We start from the raw sequence: 22,604 nt of genomic DNA on the forward strand, positions 1-22,604 counted from the left end.
AATCAGTGCTCAGAATTTCCAATAGTAACGTGTGTGACATGTCTGTGTAACAGACACGTTCACGTGGCTTGTGTGCAAAACTACAGAGCTGCCTGTAAGCATTCTGGATAGACAGCTTCGACAATTACTTCTCATCCAGTAATAAATTATTTGCTTGTACACCCATATACATGTTCCCTTGTTCTTAAAATGCAGAAAGAGTAGGCTATGTATGTGGGTCATTCAGGTGACGTGACGCAGAAATACATAAGGATTATAAAAATTCCTATTCATACAGACTATAGCCTAACTGACTTCTTATATAAACATGCTTGCGAAATTAAAAATCATTTAGATTTTATGTGGGGTAACTATGCACATTTTATCAGTATAATATTCAGTCGCAAAGTACTTGATTAATATTATTAAAAAAATAGCAAAGTGAGAGATTTCATTATAACATTATAATTGTTTTAAAACATTTGTACACCAAATCAAAATCAACACGCATATATATATATATATGAAAAGTTGAAAAGTTATGTACACTCATGTGTATACTGTGGGTGTAGGCTACTTTTTACTTCATGGTTACACCACTTGACATTAAATTATGTGGAGCTACTGATATAAATGTAGGCCTATATTTCAAAATCATAAACGATTACAAAACAAGAACACACAACACATTTCTCAAAACTTGTCACATGTGTTTTAAACTAGATTTCTAAAAGATTTATCTTCATTGAAGCACTAATGTATTTCTATATATTCCTGTTCCTGGTCAGACGCGCTGTTGGATCTACATCTCCAACAAACAATGTATAGATTTCAGGGCGGTTTGAATGTTTCGTCCGATATAAATTGAGGATGAGAGAGAGCGTCCCGCACATCTCAGGCACGCATCAAGCAGTGAGATCATTTGTGATATAAATATCTCTTTGCCAGCAGATCTGCTCCAGCTCCTGCAGCCGAGGGTAATGCCCACCAGTGAAACAGCGAGTTACCTCAGAGCGCTGGAACAACAGCAAAATGCTGGAAGTGGCCTAGCACTCGCACAGACAGCTCTCTGGAAAGAATGAACGTTCCTCTCCTGCTTTTACTCCTCTTTCAGTTGCCTCGCTCTGCAGTGCTGAAGGGATCTGAACGCGCGTATTTGGAGCACCAACTTGTCGGGGAAGGGCGCGTATCAGGGCGCAGGACTGGCAGACTGTACTGTAGAGTTGGAATAGGTTTCCACCTTCAGATTCACCTCGATGGAAGAGTCAACGGGAGTCACGAACCTAATCCGTTAAGTATGTTACCATTTACCATATCTTTATAGACTTATAGACGTTTGGTTATATGGAGAGCAAAGTTCAAATTTGACTAATTTATTTATTTCTGATATAAATAAACTTACCAATACTCAATACAAATGACACTCTGTTAATTTACATCCAAAACACTGATACATTATTACAATGACCCAATGTAGGCTTGCAATGTTTAAACAGTTTTGCATACTATAGAAGCTCAATACAGCCAGAATCATAGCAGGTTATTTTGACGAGCTGTTCAAAAATACTTTTTAGGCACATCAGGACACAAGTACAGTAACTGTTATTGCAGATTGATCTGGCTGAATGAATGATACACTCTAGTGCTTCCTCTTTGGAGTATCTTGTTTTGGAGTGGCTTGTTTATTTACAGGTATGGGGAACAGGTGCAGTGGCTGAGATCAGAATGCTAGTGAGTTGAAAGCTGGAGTGAGTGGCATCATTAACATGCCATGCACTAGATTTCTGTTAATGGTTGAATAGCTTGGTGCACATGCCATAGTATGGTCTATTTAGAGGGTCTACTGTAAAACAGATGATGAAAATTAGATTAAAGTAAAATTGTTATAAAGTTTGGCTGTGGGTGTTAAGCCCATATGGCAGACAGAATATTTCGAAAGCAAACATCATTGACCTGAAACATCTCTCTGAAAGAATACAGCCTAGCCAAACTAGTTTTCAATAGGGACTGGCACAAGGAAGTCACATTTTTTGGGTGTTTGTTTTTATGATGTCAGTGTGTTTTACAGTATGTGTTGTTGTGTTTTCTCATTCTTTACTTACTCTATAAAGACATATAATATCCTGTCAAAATAAAAATACAAAAACACAAGCTATCTTCATTGAATTAACATGGAACTGACTTGAGCTGAATAATGACACTATTATCTTGCTAACAGTTGCTTTAAAGCATCATTTGAATTTGTCTTATATTTAATGTAGTTTGCATGATTAATTCTGTTACTTTCCTGTTTATTATTGTGAAGCATTAGTGAAGAATTTCCATTGTATAAAGGGCTATAAAAGTAAATGTGACTTGACCTCACACAGTCAGTGTTTTGAATTAAATGTATTTACTAACTGATGTGACTCAAATTGTTGTGTACATTCAGCAGCAGACAGGAGTGTATAGAATAATGTCTGTGTATGAACCCTCAATCCTCTTCTTTAACCTGTGATAGCCTTGAATGATGACAGAATACAATATAAACATTTCATATTGTCTTTAAGAATTTTTAGCTATTTTCTGTGAAACACCACCTGCTTTTGTCTTGCCAGATATACAGATAAAAACCTGTAGTTAATTTTTTTCTTTCTTCTCTACCCAAAAACGTATCAAGACTTAACATTTTTATTGCATGAGAGAGGTTGATAGACCTAACGTAGTGATGACAGCAAATAATAACAGTGCTCGCCTTATGCCAATCAAAGACACAACAACCTGCACATATCACATGAACTCGCTTTCAAAATGTGGTCATGACACTTGAGAATTGAAGGGAGGCAGTTTGGTTATAGAATGCGTTTGTCACTCTCTTTCATAATTATAAACTGTGTATGAACGGAGCATGTATTCTGCTGCTGCTGCGTGAACATAGCTATTGTTTGACCTTTGAATTTTAGGACATAAAGGTCATCAGTCGTCACTGCAATCAATGTGTTTTTCTCAATCTGTAGGTGTGCTGGAGCTTTTTGCCGTGTCTCAAGGGGTTATAGGGATCCGAGGGGTTTTCAGCAACCGATTTCTAGCCATGAACAAGAGGGGGAGGCTTCATGCAACTGTGAGTCTGATCCAACACTATATTAACACAATATAAACTCCTACATCCACAAAAAGAAATAAAGTGGATGTAAACCAACCCAAATGTGCTGAACAAACTCCCCATACACACTTTTGAGGGAAATCTCGGCTTACTGTGATGTTTGTGAGCCTCTGCAAATTCTGTCTACAAAGACTTGTTTAGCACAAAGCAGTGGATAGAGACACTGCAGTTTCAGAGCAATCTGGCTTTGCAGGGTTCTGGGCTGTCTGATAGAAGGCAGAGCTTATTAGCATGTGTTAATGGGAAGAGCAGATTAAAACAAGTCTGGGGTAGTTGATAATCTTGTAAGAAAGTGGAAGGGAATCAATATGTGTGTAAACAAAGTTGGGACAAAGTAAGGACACTTTGTATGCACACAGCAAGAATAGGGATTTATGCATACAAAGAAACAGTATATGAAATTATCTATATTCCTTTTTAGCTTTAAAACTCTTGCATAATAGGAACTGCCTTTTTTTGTCTTGAATTTCAGAGAGAGAAAAAAACTATCATAAAGGATCGGTCTAGGGGACACTACAAACCCTAAACTCAATCTATCCCATCTTTTCAACCAATCTATCATTATCATTATTCAGCTTTCACCTTCACATGTTATATTTTTTTTAATGAAGTTCCTAAACGTAAATTAGGGAGGAGCGAGCCCATCCAATCTTTCAATCAACAAACAGAGTATATAAGCAGCCGCTTACCTCTCCCTAGTATCAGCTGTTCCAGTATTATTGTTGCTTCATGGAATAATGTCCGACATCCCGGAAATACAGCTCTTCCCGTCAGACGACGAACTGTCGAGCCTTCCCGAGACTCCGACAGCCTCACCCCGTGTAAGATCGGAAATCACGGATCATCTCCACGAGCGTTCTGGCCGAGAAATCCAGCGCTCATACAAACCACGCTCCAAAAGACAACGCTCTCCTCCACCTTCAAGACCGCCAGTTTTAACTGTGCCTCGTCCGTCTTCTCAGATTTCATCTCTCCACGCAACAGCCGCTAATACACCGATTCCACCCATTTCGAAATGTTCAGTCAACAGCCTACGTCAAGTCCTTTCCAGTTCTGGAATCCATTTCTCCCGCAGATCGTCTAAAGTGCAACTTTACGATCTCTTCATCAGTTCCTTCAGTTCCAGCACCGGGCATCCTGATCCCACACAATCTCAACGCGCCGATCCAAAGGCTACCGGCAGCGTCGCGGCTCGCACTTCCTCGTCCGCCGGTATTTCCACCCGGCCAAAAACAGCGGCCGCAAAAAATAGTTCCGCTTCTTCTCCAGCTCCAACAAACTTCATCCAGTCAGCCCCACTCCCCAGGCAAGAACCAAACTTTCAATCACTTTTCTCAGCACTCCCATCTGCTTCTCCAGCTTTTTCTAATCCTCTTCATAACCCTTGTGCCAGGCCACCTTCGCACACGGTTACATTTCTATCATCCCCAAACCAACCTACCCAAAGAGCGGATCCTAGCGTGAGGTTGCCTTCGCTAGCTATCCCCCCTCCACCCCCTCCTCTTTCCTTCCATTCCAATTCACCCCATTCCTTTCCTCCCACCTCTATCTTCCAATCATATCCTAATATCCTTCCCAGTTCACATCCGAGCGTGAGGCTGCCTCCGCAAAGGACTTCTCCTTTCTTTCCCACAAACCTTCCCATTCCTCCAACTTCAGCCCATGCCAGCCATTTTGGACACCAGCCAGTAATGGGACCCTCCGATCATCATTTATCTACTTTTCCCAACACTCACACCTACTCTCCAGGTACAATCCGCTTGCCAGCCCATTCACTCTCCACAGCAGTCCATCTTCCAGCTCCTCCTAATGCAGTGGCCATGGAACCACCTCCAGTTTCAGCCCATCTCCGGTCCTTAATTCTATCAGGTGCAGATATCGATCTTCCTTCTCTACTGACTTCCGTCCCCCTCAATGAATCCCACCGCTCGTTTGATTGCGGCCCATTAACCATCAATCTTAAAAATTCTGTACAACCTTTAAAACGAGTTCTCACACTCGCAGAATTCTGCATCGCTTTTGCTAGATATACTGAAGTAATTTGCACTTCATTTCCAGCCAGACGCAAGGAATTAAACGACTACCTCTCCATTATAGCAGAGCTCAGTCTCTCTTTCGGAGGTAGTCATTTTTATACCTATCATAAGCTTTTTTCAGCTAAATGTGCCGCCCGTGTCACCCACTGGAACCAGTGTCCTTATTGGGGAGCTCTGGACCTCGAACTTTACAACAGAGTCTTCTTAGGCGTTCGGAGCCTTTCTTGCGCCATCTGCAGGTCCATTATTCATTCTACTTCAGAATGTCCCCAAACCAACCCAGATCATCCAACCCATCCAGCCCCTTTCCAAGAAAAATCCACCGCCTACGTCCCTCAACCAAGGAACGACCGCAGTCAGATATTTACCTCAGTTTCAGGTAGACAAGTATGCAACAGCTTCAATTCCTCAGGTTGCAACAGACAACGATGCCGCTTCCTTCATGTCTGCAATTTCTGCGGCGGAGCTCACGCCCGTTCCATTTGCCCCGTGCGCCGCTCCTCTGCTAACCTCAATAAAAAATTTCAAAAGTACCTGTCTAGTCCAATCATCATTTCATCACTAGCTAGAGAACTACACAACCATCCAGACAAAAACTTCACCCAATTTCTTCTTACAGGCCTGAAAGAAGGTTTTGACCCCGGCTTGGTAAGCATACCTGATTCCAGCCTGATTTGCAACAACCTTCAATCCGCGACAGCCGAACCCGATATAGTGGAAACCCTAATCAAAAAAGAACTAGATTCAGGATTCATGATCGGCCCTTTTGATTCTCCACCTTTCAAATTATTCCGTATAAGTCCTATCGGAGTAGCCACTAGAAAATTTTCAGGCAAAAAACGAATCATCATCGATCTCTCGGCTCCCCATGGAAATTCCCAACCCAGTATCAACAGCCTAATTCCTCTAGACGAATTTTCACTGCACTACCACGACATAGACCAAGCAATATCTCTCATAAAAAACGCCGGTTCCGGAGCCTGGCTAGCAAAGGTCGACATTACATCGGCCTTTAAAGTCATGCCAATTCATCCAGATTTCTGGCACCTTTTCGGCATTCGTTGGCACGAAAAATACTACTTCGCAGTGCGGCTAACTTTCGGCTGTAAAAGCAGTCCCAAAATTTTCGACATGCTTTCAGAAGCACTCTGCTGGATTCTACAAAACAATCACGCAATCCCGTACCTCATCCATCTCCTCGACGACTTCCTCGTCATCTCACCAAGTAATTTCCCTCCAGCAAAACACTTAACCGTCATCCAAACAGTGTTTTCCAAACTAGGAGTTCCCCTCTCTCTCGAAAAAACCGAAGGCCCTTCTACGTCATTGGAATTTCTTGGAATCCTCCTAGACTCTGTCAAATTCCAAGCTTCTCTCCCCAAAGAAAAAATAGATCGCATAATCACAATCGCATCAAATTTGCTGGAAGCTAACCATTGCAGCAAGCGCGATCTGCTTTCTCTCCTAGGCCACCTAAACTACGCAATGCGCATAATTCCCCAAGGCCGGCCTTTCATTTCCCATCTGCTAACTCTCGCTACCTCAGCATCTAGTTTGGAAGACATAATTTCACTAAGCCAACCATGTAGGGCAGACCTGAAATTATGGATCTCATTCCTCAAACAATGGAACGGGATTACCTTCTTCTACACCGACTTCGTGTCCCGACCTTGCGACATCACCCTGTTCACTGACGCTGCCCCCTCCAAAGGTTTTGGAGGTTTCTACAGAGGACGTTGGTTTGCCTCAACCTGGCCTCCCGAGCTAACCAATACACCTCAAACCGCTGATTCGACCGCCCTGTTCGAGCTATATCCCATAGTAGTTGCAGCCTATCTATGGGGATCCGAATGGTCAACAAAAAACATCCTGTTCCACTGTGATAATTCCGCCACCGTTTACTGTATCAACAAAAAACGTTCCAATGCTCCAAAAATCATGCCCTTTCTAAGGCGCCTCATTTGGATCTCTGCCTGTCATCAATTCATCATCAAAGCTGAACATATTCCAGGTCACAAAAATGAAATAGCTGATGCTTTATCCCGTTTTCTTTTCCAGAAATTCAGAACATTGGCTCCGGAAGCAGACTCCAATCCAACTCCAGTTCCACCTTATTCAGAACTCATATTCCTCTAGACCATCCCCTCAGTCATCTCCATACCCTATCCATGAATACCATCCTACAAGCTGTTTCTCCCAGAACGCTTCAAACATACTGGACAGCTTGGGGTTCTTTCAAAAAATTCCACAGAGCTCACAACATGGTCTTTCCAGAGTTTTCCCTCCTCTCAATATCCTCCTTCGTCACATACCTCCATCACACCACCTCAATTAAACCAGGATCAATCAAAGTCTACCTCAGCGGAATTCATTTCTTTTTTAAGCTACTCCATGGCCAACAGTGCCCCAACATTTCAAATCCCCAGATTTCTCTCCTCATCAAAGGTTTACAAAAAACCAATCCCCCTTGTCCAGACTCTAGACAACCTTTAACCATCGACATTCTCAGCACCTGCCTAACCACTCTCCGCTCAGGTCTTTTTTCTCCCATCAAAGCAAGAACCCTAGATGCCATGTTCAATTTGGCTTTCTTTGGTTTCCTCAGAGTCTCAGAATTTACCATCAACTCAAACTTCAACCCATCCATCCATCCCACGTTCTCCGACCTCCAAATAATAAACTCCGACACCATACGTTTCAACATCAAACAAAGCAAAACCGATCAATTGAAACATGGTCATTCGATTTTCATCTTCAATTTGCCAACCCCTATCCAACCATACCAGTCCTTAAACTTTTTTCTCCACCAGAGGAAATCCCAAATCACCTCTTCTCTCGATCCTCTCTTCATCGATGATGATAACCTCCCGGCCTCCAGACATTGGTTTCAAAGGAACCTCAAATCCATCCTCAACAGCTGCGGCATCCCAACCAAACAGTTTTCTTCACATTCCTTCCGAATAGGTGCAGCCACCACAGCAGCACAAAGGGGCCTTTCCGATCACCAAATCAAAATGCTAGGCCGATGGTCATCCCACGCCTTCGAAACATACGTTCGTTCAGATCTACATAACATTAGACAAGCACAACAAGCACTAGCATCCTTCTGAATCTGGACCGCCTCTCCCTACTATTCGCATCTCCCCGCTTACCTAGCCCCGCAGGGCGTGTTCCCATCTGGATGCAGTGAGAGCTCTCCCTTTTCGGATGTGCGTGACCTACCACTCCTGGAGTGGGGTCTCCCATCCGAATCGCCGTGTGGGCTCCCCCGTTCAGATGCATCATAGGCTCTCCCGTTCGACTTGCTGTGTGGGCTCTCCCGTTTTGATTGCCGAGTGAGCTCCCTATTTATACATATGGGGGGGGCTCTCTCCTTCGAAACGCAGCGGGAGCTCTCCCGGTCGAATCGCAGTGTGAGCTTTCCGTTCGGGCGCCGTGGGGGCTCTCCCTTTCCGAATCGCTGTGTGATCCTTCATGTTTTTAACCATGGAGGCTCTCCCGTTCGGATCGCAGTGTGGGCCCTCCTATCCGAAAAAAAAATCAGGACTGGAGGTACCAAGGATCGTACGTCCCTCGAACGCGACGGGCCATTATGTCTTTATGCGATCTTCGCCCCCTGCATCAGAAGGATGGTAGTTCTGCATTTCCTATGTATACCGTAGGCTCCCTCTTGCTGCGTAGGGAGTTTCGCTTCAGACACCGGTGGCCCGTTCGCCTTTAGGGACGAGGACCTTCTTCCCCATTTGTGACATCTGGAAGCCCCATGTGCTCTAACTCCATGGGGCTCCATGTCATGGATGTGGCAGGGCGTTCTCCAACCTCGTACTCAAACCTCCAGTCCCAAGATACTCCCGCAGGAGTCATTTCTGAAAGTCACTGCCGCAGCAGTGCAGCGGTGAGATGTACCCCAGTCAAATTTCCACAAGCCCATGTCGTTTCACTCCACAACGAACGCAGGCACACTCTTTAAAACACAGCTCCCGCCGGAGCTCCACTCATAGCCCCACATGGTGGGCATAGTAGGGAGACGCAGTTCCAGCCAGGAGCCCCTTTAAACATATCACTGCCGCAGCAGTGTCCATCCATGCTCCATACAGCTTTCAATTTCCACTCTTTTGGGGGGTAACATACTTTAAGCTTATAGGCATCCCGTATTTGATCACGTTATTCTAAACTTGCTGTCCCAAATATTTATTCAACACTTTTGGGGGGTATATCAGAGCTCGAGTTGAAGCTGCTTCATCGAGCCCCTCTCCAGCGGACAGCAAGCCAAATAAGTTTAACCTAATATCTTAAAGATTTTATGGGCAAACGAACTCGTTAAATGAAGTTCCTAAACGTAAATTAGGGAGGAGCGAGCCCATCCAATCTTTCAATCAACAAACAGAGTATATAAGCAGCCGCTTACCTCTCCCTAGTATCAGCTGTTCCAGTATCCCTCCACCTCCCCAAACTCCACCTTCATCTTAGGTACCTTGCCCTTTAATTAACAGGTCCTACATTTAGCCACTGGGGGGTATATCAGAGCTCGAGTTGAAGCTGCTTCATCGAGCCCCTCTCCAGCGGACAGCAAGCCAAATAAGTTTAACCTAATATCTTAAAGATTTTATGGGCAAACGAACTCGTTAATTAGCAGTAATACTTGGTCAGTTGGTAAGAAAGTATCTGTCACAACTACACAAAAGTATACATATAGCCCACGCTGCCGTTCAAAACCTTGGGCTCAGTAAGATTTTTAAAAATGTTTTTGAAAGTCTCTTGTGATCATCAAAACTACAGTTAAACAGTAATATCAGTGACGCCATACCTGCGTTACCCTCGATTTTTATTTTGCAGAAACCGAAACACCAAAGACGCTTTAATATATTATATGCTTTATTAGACAAGGGAACATCTGTTTGGATACATTTATAGACAGAAAACTAATCATTGTTATATAGCTCAACACTGTTAGTCTTATTGTTTGAATCACTAGCTTGTTTTCTCAATTTTTAAAATTTTATTCTTTGATGAACCGAAAGTTTAAAAGAATAGTATTTATCAGAAATAGAAATCTTTTGTAACATTATAAATGTCTTTACTGTCAAAAAAAGAATTGAATGAATCCTTACTGAATAAAATAATTAAGTTATTTTTTATCTGTATTTATGTGTAACCTATACTTCAAATAAATGTTTTACAATTTTAAGAAAAATCTCGTAAGGGATGGATAATAAAGTAGTCTTATAACTCTGAGGATTAGCCTCCAAACTGCTGCAGACATCATCTGTAATTAAAGCAGCTGCAGCGGCTCCGTCAGACTTGAATTGGGTTTCATTTCCTCAGACCAGCTACAGTTGCACAGGCTTATTTAATAGCTGTCAGCTTGGGTTTTAAACCCCAAGCACTTCACTCCGTAGACAAGTCGGCCTAACCAAAGGAGTATCAAATGACTTAGCGTCTGATTTTTGTTGCACTGTCCGTCATATTTAATATTTAGATGTTTTCATAGTGGCAATTTATTGCTGTGATAATGGCAAGGAAGACAGATGTACATTATGCCGTGTGACCTACCCAGCAAGCCATTACTAACATAATCTTTGCAAAGCTTAAGAGGTCACTGCATTCATTGAGAAAACAAAAGGGAAACGGAGATGCATTCCATGAAAATCAATTGCTTAAGAACGAGAGGCGTGTCTCAAATGTGATTTTGCTCACATGCTCTAAAGGTAAAAAAAAAAAAAACTCTGAATAATACAACAACAATTATGAATGGGTTATTATTAAATCTGCTAAGATGTAATGACTTGTGTCTGTGTCTACAGCAATATAACACTGCTGTATGGGAAATCTTGAGAGTGGATTGTTTGTGGATAATTTTCGGAAAGAAAGCTGTCAGAAAACAGACACAGGTCAAGCAGCTGTAAAGTTCATGACTTGACAATAAAATGTCTTCTACTCTCAGACACCGAACAACAGACATATGGGATGTCTTGTATCTCCTGAAACATAGATTGAAATACACCCCCCCCCCCAAACAAAAAATGTCATAAAAGGATGTATCCTCAACAGCTGGCTGCTGTTTAAAATGAAGATCATAAGGCACTTCCAGAAGACAAAAACCATGAACACTAATCAAACAAACATTCAGATGTTTTTGGGGCAAATGACCACATTTAGGGGAGAGAGCCCCTGTGAAGCTATGGTGGGTCAAGTTATGACTGGCATGTTTAGAAAATATTGTAATGGCACCATTTTCTGCTTTGCTGCACTCTTCAGCAAACCAGAACAGGTTTATTATTTCAGAGTTTGGGAATTATGCAAGACCTCTTACTTTGGACTGACCCTCATTAAAGTCATGATATAGTTTCCCACCACATTTATTTTTAGAGAGTTAGACCACAATTCTTAATATTGGTGGTTGTGTACAGTTGTTGGGATGAGCTGATGTTTACAAAATACTTAACAGTGTCCCCAAAAAATAATTTGGACACTTAGTTCAAACTGAAACGTATGGATATATGGATATTTTTCTTATACAAACGTCTTGCTTCACTTCAGAAGGCCTTTATTAACTCCTGGAGACGCATGGAGCACTTTAATAATAGATGCGCTTTAATGGACTTCCAAAGACATACAGCCATTCACTGCCATTATGAAGCTTGGAAGAGCCAGGACATTTTTTAATATAACTCAGATTGTATTCGTCTGAAAGAAGAATGTCATATACACCTAGGATGTCTTCATGGTGAGTAAATCATGGGCTAATTTTTGGGTAAACTATCCCTTTAAGAAATGCTTTCAATGATTGCTATTTAATGATGATTTTTATTTTTATGTATGAAGTCATGCAGTTTCCCTTACATTTAAAGAGGTGTCCTAGCAGAATATCTAATGGTGTCGTTCATCACAATAACTACAAATATATATGATCAACAAACACTGATAACCAGAAAGTGAATGTCTTGATTTTGAACAATATTTCAAACAATATGCTTAACAAATTTCCTTTTGTGAAATGTTGTTCTTGAAACGTGTTTGTGTCAATAAATGCCATTTGATTTAATATAATGCAAACACATTCACACAATTTTAGGTAAGGCTTATGTGTCCTAATACTTTTCGGCACACACAAGTATAGGTATTCAGTGTGACAGACCAGAAGAAAGTCATGTCCGAGTCAAGTTCAAGTCCTTATGGTCTCAGACTTAAATGAACTGGTCTCGACGACAACGCTGGGTATCAGATATACCTATAGAGAAGTCTAAAGTCACATTCGACAAAGAGCCATCAACTTGAAGGAACAATTACAGAAAAAAAATTCACACAGACCAAATGCTTCATGCCTGCTATCTAGTGTTGATTTGGTCAAATTCCTGTGATTAAACATCTGACCAAAGCTCAGATATTTCAAAAACATTTAGAGATCTAATGGATGTCTGGTCATGTCAGGCTATGGCTGCATTTCTGAAACCTCTACGCAAATTTGCACAGTATAGATAACCATAGATTGCCTACGAAAAAGCATGTGTCCTGCTTTCCTCTGCCTTGGAAGGATAAAGTTATTTCATAGCCTAATGAGTTTTCAGCCCACACAAACAAAGCTCTGCTTCTGTCAGTCACCACAGTCTTTGATTGGAAAGTTGGTTTTGATGACTTTGAGCTGGGAGATAAAAGCAAGACTTGCAATTATTCTGTAACCCCCTCAATGCTTCTTTCTGGGGCTCAGTGTCTATAATCTGCTTGCTGCTTTTCATTAGCTCTCTTTATAAGGGGCTAACTCAATCAGGCCACAACGTGTTCTCTCTCCAGCAGCTGCTAATGTGGCATCCTACAAAGTGTGTGCTCAGTAATTACTTATTGTGTGCCCAAAGTGTTAAAGCTTTATTGGTGTGCTCTGGCTCTGTCTATTGCTGTGGTAAAATTGAAGCATGATAAGTAAGCTGATCACTTACATTATATAGCCTATATATACATACATACATATAGTCTGCTCATAAGTGTATCCCCTTTGCTGAATCTGTTAAATATGTCTCATTAATAACCAGAGTACTGCCTTGAAGAAGCTAAAGTATTTGAGATAACTGATATTAACATATATTCAACAAGACAATGCATGAATGTGGCTGTTGTCACCAAAAACATCAATGACTGTTTGTTGCCTGTTGTGATAGCTGGGCGTTAGTCTCTGGTCTGTAATTTCTTTGATTTCCCAGCATTCTCTGCACACATGTGTTTTTCCCACAATGTCTACAGTATGATGTTGACAGCTTGCACTCAGGACAATAGGGGGACTCATACATAAGATGTCATTAATGCTCAATGAGGATATATTCATTAATTAAATACATTTCTTAACAGGATAATTTTGTAAATTATTATATCAAATAATTTTGTGGGATATTTGAAAGAAAGAAAAAACCTCTTGTGCAGCTTCTTCAGCACAGTAATAAAATGTATATGATCTTATTTTTAAAATGATTTGTTCAATAATAAATATTCTGCACGGGGTATGTAAACTTTTGAGCACAGCTGTAACGGTTCAGCTGATTATTTGTTTTAGCTTGTATTGTATATTTAAAACAGTATACAGTATGATGAACATGGTACATTTGGTACGTTTTTTTGTTTTTGTTTTATAGGTGTCGTCGATACCATCTCTATCCTTGCAATACAGAAAAACAAAGCCCAAACCAGTAGAGAATCCATACAAATATTAAATGTTAGAACTATGCCTGGTACACTGAACATGTCCTCTGGTGTTTTGTGGTATCTACTATAATACAAACTGCTAGTCTGAAGAGTTATTTCCATGGTGAATTATGCAATCATACTTCATTTTATTTTATCTGTTTGCACACACTCAAAAATATACTGGATAGCTTACAGAAAAAGGCTAAGGCAGTATAAGTGTAAAAGTTATCTAATTTGAAAGTATCTACAAGTATTAGAGGAAACTTTACACTAAATAAACACCATTGCAGCTGGGCTCCAGCTGAAGTACAAACAAAGATCATCAGAGGGATCTAGTATCACTCACTGTCTATGTTAAATGCCAAGATTCAAGATAAATTCACATAATCATTACCCCCCCCCCCCCCCCCCCCCCCTCCCCTCTCTCCCTCTTCCTGTCCTTTTCCCCAGGAGAGCTTTACAGATGACTGTAAGTTCAGGGAGCGGTTTCAGGAGAACAGCTACAACACGTACGCCTCAGTGATGCACAGGAACCATCGCACTGGCAGAGAGTGGTTTGTGGCACTTAATAAGAGAGGTAAAGCAAAAATGGGGTCCAGTCCGAGAGTGAAGTCACAACACGTGTCTACACATTTTCTGCCGAGGATGAACCTACATGAAAAGACTGAACAAGGATTCTCAATAACAGACAAAGAGCAGGAAAAACCACCACCTCCACTTCCATCAAAGCCCTCTATACCAAAAGTCGCAGTCAACACTGGAAAGAAGAATCGACCAATAGTCAAGTACTGGCCGAAGTTTCGATTCGGCTAGACCAGTACTGTCTTAAACCTGGACTAATCTTGCAAAAAAGAAAAGCTGGGAAAAAGCTGATTTGCTGAAATAACAAGTTTTCTCTTTGACTTTGACAAGCATTCCAGTCATCATGTACATTACATGGGCTGAATGAGCCAATCACAAGACATTTTCAGGACGTCTGAAGTCTGGTGTGGATTTCATAAAGATATTTGTACTAAAATTGCTTCACAAAAGGATTTGCATAGTCATCCTCAGTGATTTTACAAAATAGCAAAATTTTCTATATTATACCTCACAGTATTTATACAACATATTTATGTGTCTATGTAAGCTTTTTTTTTGCACAAACAGTTATCCAGCTCCTAAGATTATAATGTTTGTGATGGTAATTTGCAAATATATTTTTTAAAAAGGTGAACAACAATGCGCAAAAGAATGAATATTTTGAATGCTTCTGGATTTACATCCATATTTCTATACTTTGAACAACTAGATGTCTGTCCATCAAAACTCTCAGTCTAACTGCTGACTGTCATGGAAATGATATCCTTTAATGACCAGTGCATTCCACAAAAGAGCGATGTCTCACAAGGATAAACATATCTTGAGACTATTCTGTGTTTTATGAGCTCTGCTCATAGGTGTATCAAATGGCAGACAGTCGTGGTATGACCCTTTACAAAATATCCCTATAACTGTCAAGCAGGACACACTGAAATGGTGTGGAACTCATTTTCGGTGATTACATGTGAAAGCAACCATTATTAATTCATTTCTAATAAACATTTCACCATAGTGTCATTAAAAACATCCTGTTTACAATTCTCACATTTATTCTGATCCATTGTTTGTTTCACACAAAAAAATAATTGAAATACTAAAGAACATAAAGGTTTTGTGTACTTTAATCACAACAATCATTATTGCACTTTGTTATTTCTGCATTAGATGCTCCAAAACCCATTATCCTGTTGGGCTGACCGAGGGGTAAAGCCAGGGTTTGGTGGAGGTCAGACATTCCACTGGAAAATGGTTTACAACAGTGTCTCATTAAATAGGTTGAAATACAGGGGTCAAGACATCAAGGAATCCACATCAAATGGTGTCTGCTATGAAGGTTTCTTCATACTACTTGGATATATGCCAAGACTATGAACATTGTCTGGGGATACAATCTTTGCCATTCAAATTCCTTAAGACAATGATGGCAAAATGCACAGAACATTTCAACCACTGAGAATGGTTTGATAAAAGTTTAATGAGCTCTTCTGCCATATTCAAAATAGTTTAGAATGAGACAGCAAACAACACACGCCCCTCACAAAACTGTGGTTTGGCTGAACTGTTCAATTCACTCACTGAATCCAGTAATGTTTAATGCAGTGAAGATCCACAAAACCTAAAACAACACCAATATTCATATAGTCAAAACATAAAAAAAACAAAAAAAGTTTATAAACATTTCTACATTTGAATTACATCTTATACAACCTCTCAAATAAATGTATTTATTGGATCATTAGGCGTTTCAGTTTTAAAAAGCAGCAGATTTTATTGGGGAAAAAAATACCCCCCAAATACTATTAAAGGACAAGAAAAAAAGCTCTTCTCTAGAAAAAAGATAACAGATTACGTAAAGTAACTCTTAAAAAAATGAATAATTTATGTTTGCTGTTAATAATGAATCAGTCACTGTCTCTATAACAATGACTCAAGATGAATTTGCATGAAAAATCTGAATGCTTTCATATCTGAGCGAGCATCTTTTAGAGTAACAAAGTGATGCGGTTTCTCTAAATAACAACAATTATAATAATATGCAAACTATATGATAATGTATTAGATTATGTTTAGCTAAGAAGCTAAGCTACTCCAACTGCAAGAAATCATTACGTTACCTACTTATGTTAGAACAAATGATAGGCCTATTTAAATAATTGTAATTTATATAGATCAGTGTATGAGAGGTTACATCAGCTGATACAACAAGGAAGTAACATAAACATGCATTCACCTGCCACTTGGACTGTTTTCACATAAATAATTTGAATACAGCAGTTTGCATAGTCTACTAATCAACCTCTCTGCTACTCTCATCCTAGCAGAATTTAGTAACGTTAGTTTGTTATTGTTTTGTGCAGCTTGGAGCTCTGAGAAACAGCAAAAGTAGACAAACTTAAACAAACTTACACTGATGATAAGTTGTTGTTGCTTGAAATCGTTTACAGGGATTGTTTGATTGGGCGGAGCTTGTGAATTTTCATTGGTTCATGATTGGTTTAACGTTACTACCGGAAAACACCACAACAGCTACTCTCCCAGTACCACTACAGCTCTAACAGTTGCCATGGGGATATTTCAAGTTAAACAACATGGAGGACGACAACGGCGCCTTTGCTGGTGAAACCGTAGAGAAGTTTCGCACCTACGAGGACTTCTTAGATTCTCAGATAAAACCTTTGGATCTATTTTACCTTCAGGTGACGTATTCATTTCAAATTCACGCTGTTCGGTACCAGGGCGCAAATCAGATGGTTGATCGAAATACAACTAACGTTAATCATTTTTAATTTACCGACTGTTGTAAGTTAAACCGTATGAGCCGTGATGTTGTGAAACTCACAAACACTGTGGGATCGGAAGCATCTAGAAAAAAAACTGCCTTTTGTTCAACTTCTAATTCACCTTTTTAATGAGTCCATATGAATAGTCTGGCAGCGTATCCCAGTCATTTCTCAGTATGGCCTGTGAAATTTTAGCAGTGTAACGATAGATGGCGACATGGTATTTCTGTCCTGCATCATGCCAGGTGTTTTTGTGCAATGGATTACCTTTATGTCGTCTTTCCAAACTTAATTAACTGTATGGTCTTCAAAAATATTGCACTTGATAGTTTTAGCCGATTAATTCATATTTACTCAATTATAATCATCATCATTGTTATATTGTTGTAATTTAAGTCTGATTTAGTCCGTTTAAAAAAAGAGCTCCTCAATATGTAAGTATGCACTGTGGGCTAAACAGTCACTGATCTGGCACTTCATATAATTATTATTATCTGGCTCTTCAATAATTATTATTATTAGAATGAGGACTCTAGGGATAGATTCAGAAACATAATGGCCTGGTTTCACAGACAGGTCTTAGATTAAGACAGGATTAGGCCTTAGTTCAATTTGTCCATTTAAGTAGCCTTCATAAACATGCTTTAGAAAAAATATTACTGGTGTGCATCTACTGCAACAAAACAATGGCACTGACATATTTTAAGATATGTCAAAACAGCTTCAACATGCATTTTAGTCTAGGACTAGGCTTAAGCCTTGTCTGTGAAACTGGGGGAATATGGATTCGTTTCATATGTGTGAAAGCAAACGGGTTGCAGCAATAATCGCCAACAGGAAATGCAACAAAAACAGTCTTTATTAATTAATAAATCCAAATGGAACTGGAGATATAATACAAAACCTCATTAAACACAAATGACACGGAACAATGAACAGACAGGACTTAAAGGGTTTAAATGGCTATGAGCTTTGCCATCACAGGAATAAATTAAAATTTTAAATCTAGAAAATAATTATTTTAATGATATATATATATATATATATCTATATATAATCACTTTTGAAATCTTCTGCTCTCACCCTCCCAATCAACTCCTCCCAATCTCCTTCATGAGAAATGAAAACAAACCAAATATTTTCGCTGAGATTGGACTACGTTTAGGGTGTGCTCAACGAAATTGAAATTCCGTCTTAATGTCGCATAGAGAAACAGTTCTATTTAGAACAGTATCTTCCTGAAGAACCCTTTATATGCTATAATGGTTCTTCCTGTTAATAGTTTAGGGTTCTTTATTCCCGCCTTTATGTTTTTCAAATCTGTAACTGACAAAGCCACCTCATACTGATTTTCTGGATTTAAGCTATACAACTACACTGTCAAGATACTCTCAACAGGTAAATTATTTCTTTCTTAAAATGTCTATAAATTATAACTTGTAACTGGTTTCCTACCAATCATGCCTCTTTCTCTTTTTAGTTTAACAGAACATGCAATTGAGCAGCTCTGTTCAGTTAAGGATACATTCATCTTCCCCAGTGTCATTTTTTGCTACAATTTGCCATGCAAATAAAAAATAAAAGTACCTATTTGACACCACATGCTGTTTTTTGTTTGTTTGTTGATGTAAAACCCAAATAGAGGCAACAAGATAGGCTACATGACAGGCAGATAAAGAGTGAAGGGAAAAAAAGACTTAAAAAACAATATTAATAAATAATATATAATATTAATTATATAAATATACTAATATTCATGAAAATAAACTATTATTTAAAAGGTTATTTATAACACCATTAAGGCCCTATAACACTTTAAAAGCATGTTCTTTTTACTAGTAATTTTTATTGTAATTTCACACAATTACTGTTACTTTATTTTTTATTAAATAAATGCAAAGTAAACCTCAAACTTTTAAATGACAGTGTATAAAATGTTATATGATTAAGTATAATATGTTTCTATTATCTATCTTTGGTCTTTGTTTTAAATTGTAATTTAGACTCAGATTCTTTGTTTTTTTTCTTAAAATTTCATGTTACAAAAAAATCTGTCTTTTTTTGCAGTATTAAGCAAACCCATGGTGTCCGTTTCAACCTTACAGGGAAAAATCATTTTTACCTATTTTTACTTTATATTATTATTTTTAGAGTATTGTATAAATGCAGTCATTTTAGCGGCGAGTTTAACCCTTCACAAATAGATTTTGCTAGCTTTCCAGGTTTTTCCTAGACTGCAGCTCTCTACAATCTCAATGCCCTATTACCACATGAAAGCAGCTCCTCCTTTTGAGGGCATAAGGAATTTAACTAAATCATATTTAAATTATACTGTCCACTTTAATAGGCTACAGTGGCATGTGGCAAAAACCCTTGATCCTGGCAGCTATGAAACTGTCAGCACAGCTCATGTAACTTTGTCATATAAATATAATGTATATTAAAATTAGATTGATATAAATAGCACTTGAGCACAAATGTGTCATAAATACACTGGCATCAGCAGATTGGTGAATTGCATGATTTTTTTTTCTCTCATATTAATCAGTCAGCTTCATCCATCCCCAGCTCAGCAGATCTGTGTTTTTGCTCCTCTATAGGATCAGGAACGGGCCCGCCAGCTGGTGGAGCTAGGCCACAAGGGTAGCAGTTTGGAAAGGGAGGAATTTGAGACAAGGAAAGCAGCTGCCGAGGCCTCCAGGCTTGCTTCAGGGAGCCAACAGAAGTAAGGTTTTTGTGTAGTGACCATGAAAAGGGGACAGATTTCACACCAGTATGTGACCTTGATGAAAATATATTTTCCAGTAAATGTATTGGGCTTCATTCATGAAACACAAGCAGAATGAATTTCTGCGTAAATCATTTGTTAAACCATTCTGACGTAAATTGTCACATTCAATTTAATGTTGCATTCTACGTACGAATGGCTTTACGAACGATTCATTCTGCTCAAGTTTCATGAATGAGGCCCATTGACTTTGGAGAATTAATTAATTAATGACGCACATTCATTGTAAATATCAAAGACATCAAATGACAGAAAGATGGTAACAAATAATCTTAGATTATAGGATCTAAAAGTCCAAGGACACAACAGCCTCTTTAGAGCAATTTTGGCTAAAAGCACTATGGACTGACGAGAATGCTCTTTATAGATGCACCTGACGGCTCATGTGTTTCTTAAACTCAGATCTTTCATCCCTTCAAGAGAGTCAAAAGTTGTGTTTATGTATGTTTGTGGGAGTTTTTGGGATGCTGTAAACTCAGACTCTGACTTGGACAAGGATTACATAGTTGGTGTGGTGTGGTGGTGAGGCTTGAGGAAACATTTTTGGAGAACTATATTTGTGTTTTCTCTGGCTGCTTGTGGCAGACGTGTCTTTGTGGCATTCAATGCTTGTCAAAATGCTCAGAAATTCTGCGTCTCAGTTCAAGTAAAATTATATGTCAAAAGAAAGAAACGTCTATTTCAGATGAAATTGCAGTCAAATAAGAAAATATTTGATACAGCCTTTTGCAATGTAAAGCACTATCGGAGGCTATTTTGTTTACGTGAAGCCAATAAACTTTCTCAGCAAGAAGCTCATATAGCCAGTGAATGTCTGGATTGCAGGCCTCAAAGATTTAAAAGATTAATTGACTCAGTAGTTCTCTCAACATAACATAACCGCAATACTAAATACATGAAAACTGTCAAATAGTGTATATAAGTGTCATTGCTCTGGTGCAGTTAACTGTGGCTCTTGGTTAGCAAGTTGATGCTAGTAAAGAGTAATGTTAATGTGGTTGACATTAACATTTCTCACTGCCTATGTCATCCACACGAGGGCCCCATCACTTCAGTTCCTAGGTTAAGCTTACCATAGCTATGCCTATCAAGTCCAGCTCTCTTAGGTTTAGTTGTATGCTGCAAAGTTACTTTACTTGAATTCTGAATAGTCTCCTGTCATTTAGATATGGTTAGAATTGAGGTTGTATTAGTGACTGGGATCACAATGCACATGACCCATTACTCTGATTGGGAAGATTCTCTTCCACTGTGTTGTTAGTGTACAGACAATAGTCTTTTAAGGAAATAATTGAACTGTTTTGATCACATGATCCTGGATAGAAGTTAGCTATTACGCCATGATCAGGTGTTTTGCCTCAAGGTTAGGCATCATGAAAAGATACATGACTATATAATGGCTGAAATGAGTGTTGACAGATTATTATTATTAACATTTAGCCTAGTTGTCGTTGCATTTAGTTTTTGGTACCCATATGTTGATATATATATATATATAGCCTATATATATATTTGCACTAAAAGTGAGAAAAAATCCATCCAGTCCAAAGTTTGGGGATGATACAATTTTTTTATGTTTATGTTGAAAGAAAAAAGCTTTGTGCTCACTCAGTCAAAACAGTAATATTATTAAGATTTAAAATAACTTTTTTCCATTTTAATATATTTTCAAATGTAATTTATTCCTGTGATTGTACAGCTGAATTTTCATGGTCCTTTAGAAATCATTCTAATATGCTGATTTTGTACTCAAGAAGAATTGTATACATTTTTGCTGGTTAATGCTTTTGTATAAAAAAAAATAGGATTCTCTAGTGAATAGAAAGTTCAAAAGAACAGCATTTATTTGAAATAGAAATATTTTGTAACATGCACCTTTGATCAATTTAATGCATCCTTGCTAAATAAAACAATCAGTTTATTTTTAACGGTAATGTAACATACATAAGTAAATGATAAGTGATAATTTTTTTATTATTATTAAAAATGTATTGTGGTTACCTGTAACTAAAAAAAAAAAACCTTTATTCTTTTGTGACTCCTTCTCAATTGCAACCTTCCAGTGTGCGTTTTCTCTCTCTCTTCCTTCCACTCTTTCTAACTGCCTTTTCAGGCCTCTTTTTGCTCTTGGAGACCTTTAGTGCCTGCAGGTGTATAAATAGAGATGTTTTCAATTAAGACGTGCTTTTTGCCTGTAGCGTGCATCTGATCAATGAATGCCCCTGCACCTGTGGTAATAAAATACCAAAGGACGAGGGAGACTGTGCTATGAATGCTAATCAGATGTTGCCCTTTTGTTGCCCTGTTATAGGCTAGTACATAACATGCTTCATTTGACAGATAGGCATTGTGGTATCCTGCCAACAAATCACAATTGAACAAACGAAGGGATTTCGCCCTCAGAAACTCAATACTTGACGCAATGGGAAAAGCTTGAATGGAAGAGATGGTTGACTGAAAGATGGCTATTGTGGTGAAAAGGTTCCACAATAGCTTATGACTGCATTGAAATAATGGACAACAGTAAACGCAAGTCTCTTTATGTGATTAAAAGTAGACAAGGGGTTGACTGAATGCCTGACTCCTTCATCACCGTCTCTCATGCTCTTTCTTTCTCTCTGCAT

The 22,604-nt window shown here is 39.0% G+C and overlaps 2 protein-coding genes across 2 annotated transcripts in view; both read left to right on the top strand.

The window, feature by feature from the left end:
* The first annotated feature begins 891 nt into the window (after positions 1 to 891).
* fgf5 (fibroblast growth factor 5) lies at positions 892 to 15,400 on the top strand. The gene is made up of 3 exons (XM_056250562.1): positions 892 to 1,274; positions 2,976 to 3,079; positions 14,281 to 15,400. The coding sequence occupies exons 1-3, from the start codon at positions 1,058 to 1,060 to the stop codon at positions 14,641 to 14,643; spliced, it is 684 nt and encodes a 227-aa protein (XP_056106537.1). The 5' UTR covers positions 892 to 1,057; the 3' UTR covers positions 14,644 to 15,400.
* Positions 15,401 to 16,967: 1,567 nt separating this feature from the next.
* cfap299 (cilia and flagella associated protein 299) overlaps positions 16,968 to 22,604 on the top strand; it is a 90,474-nt gene continuing 84,837 nt past the window's right edge. The window contains exons 1-2 of the mRNA XM_056250563.1: positions 16,968 to 17,108; positions 19,793 to 19,917. Coding sequence (XP_056106538.1) covers positions 17,001 to 17,108; positions 19,793 to 19,917 — 233 coding nt within the window. The 5' untranslated portion in view covers positions 16,968 to 17,000. The remainder of the gene's footprint in view (positions 17,109 to 19,792; positions 19,918 to 22,604) is intronic.

The sequence above is a fragment of the Rhinichthys klamathensis genome, unplaced genomic scaffold, assembly GCF_029890125.1.
Source record: "Rhinichthys klamathensis goyatoka isolate OS25496 unplaced genomic scaffold, OSU_Roscu_1.1 h1tg000071l_1, whole genome shotgun sequence".
NCBI classification, from domain to species: domain Eukaryota; kingdom Metazoa; phylum Chordata; class Actinopteri; order Cypriniformes; family Leuciscidae; genus Rhinichthys; species Rhinichthys klamathensis.

Bases quoted from the DNA above. Each gene is read 5' to 3' on its own strand.
- fgf5 (XM_056250562.1), top strand. From the start codon at position 1,058: ATGAACGTTCCTCTCCTGCTTTTACTCCTCTTTCAGTTGCCTCGCTCT. The intron at 1,275-2,975 runs GTATGTTACCAT...CTCAATCTGTAG, and splicing joins TCACGAACCTAATCCGTTAA to GTGTGCTGGAGCTTTTTGCC. The intron at 3,080-14,280 runs GTGAGTCTGATC...CCTTTTCCCCAG, and splicing joins GGGGGAGGCTTCATGCAACT to GAGAGCTTTACAGATGACTG.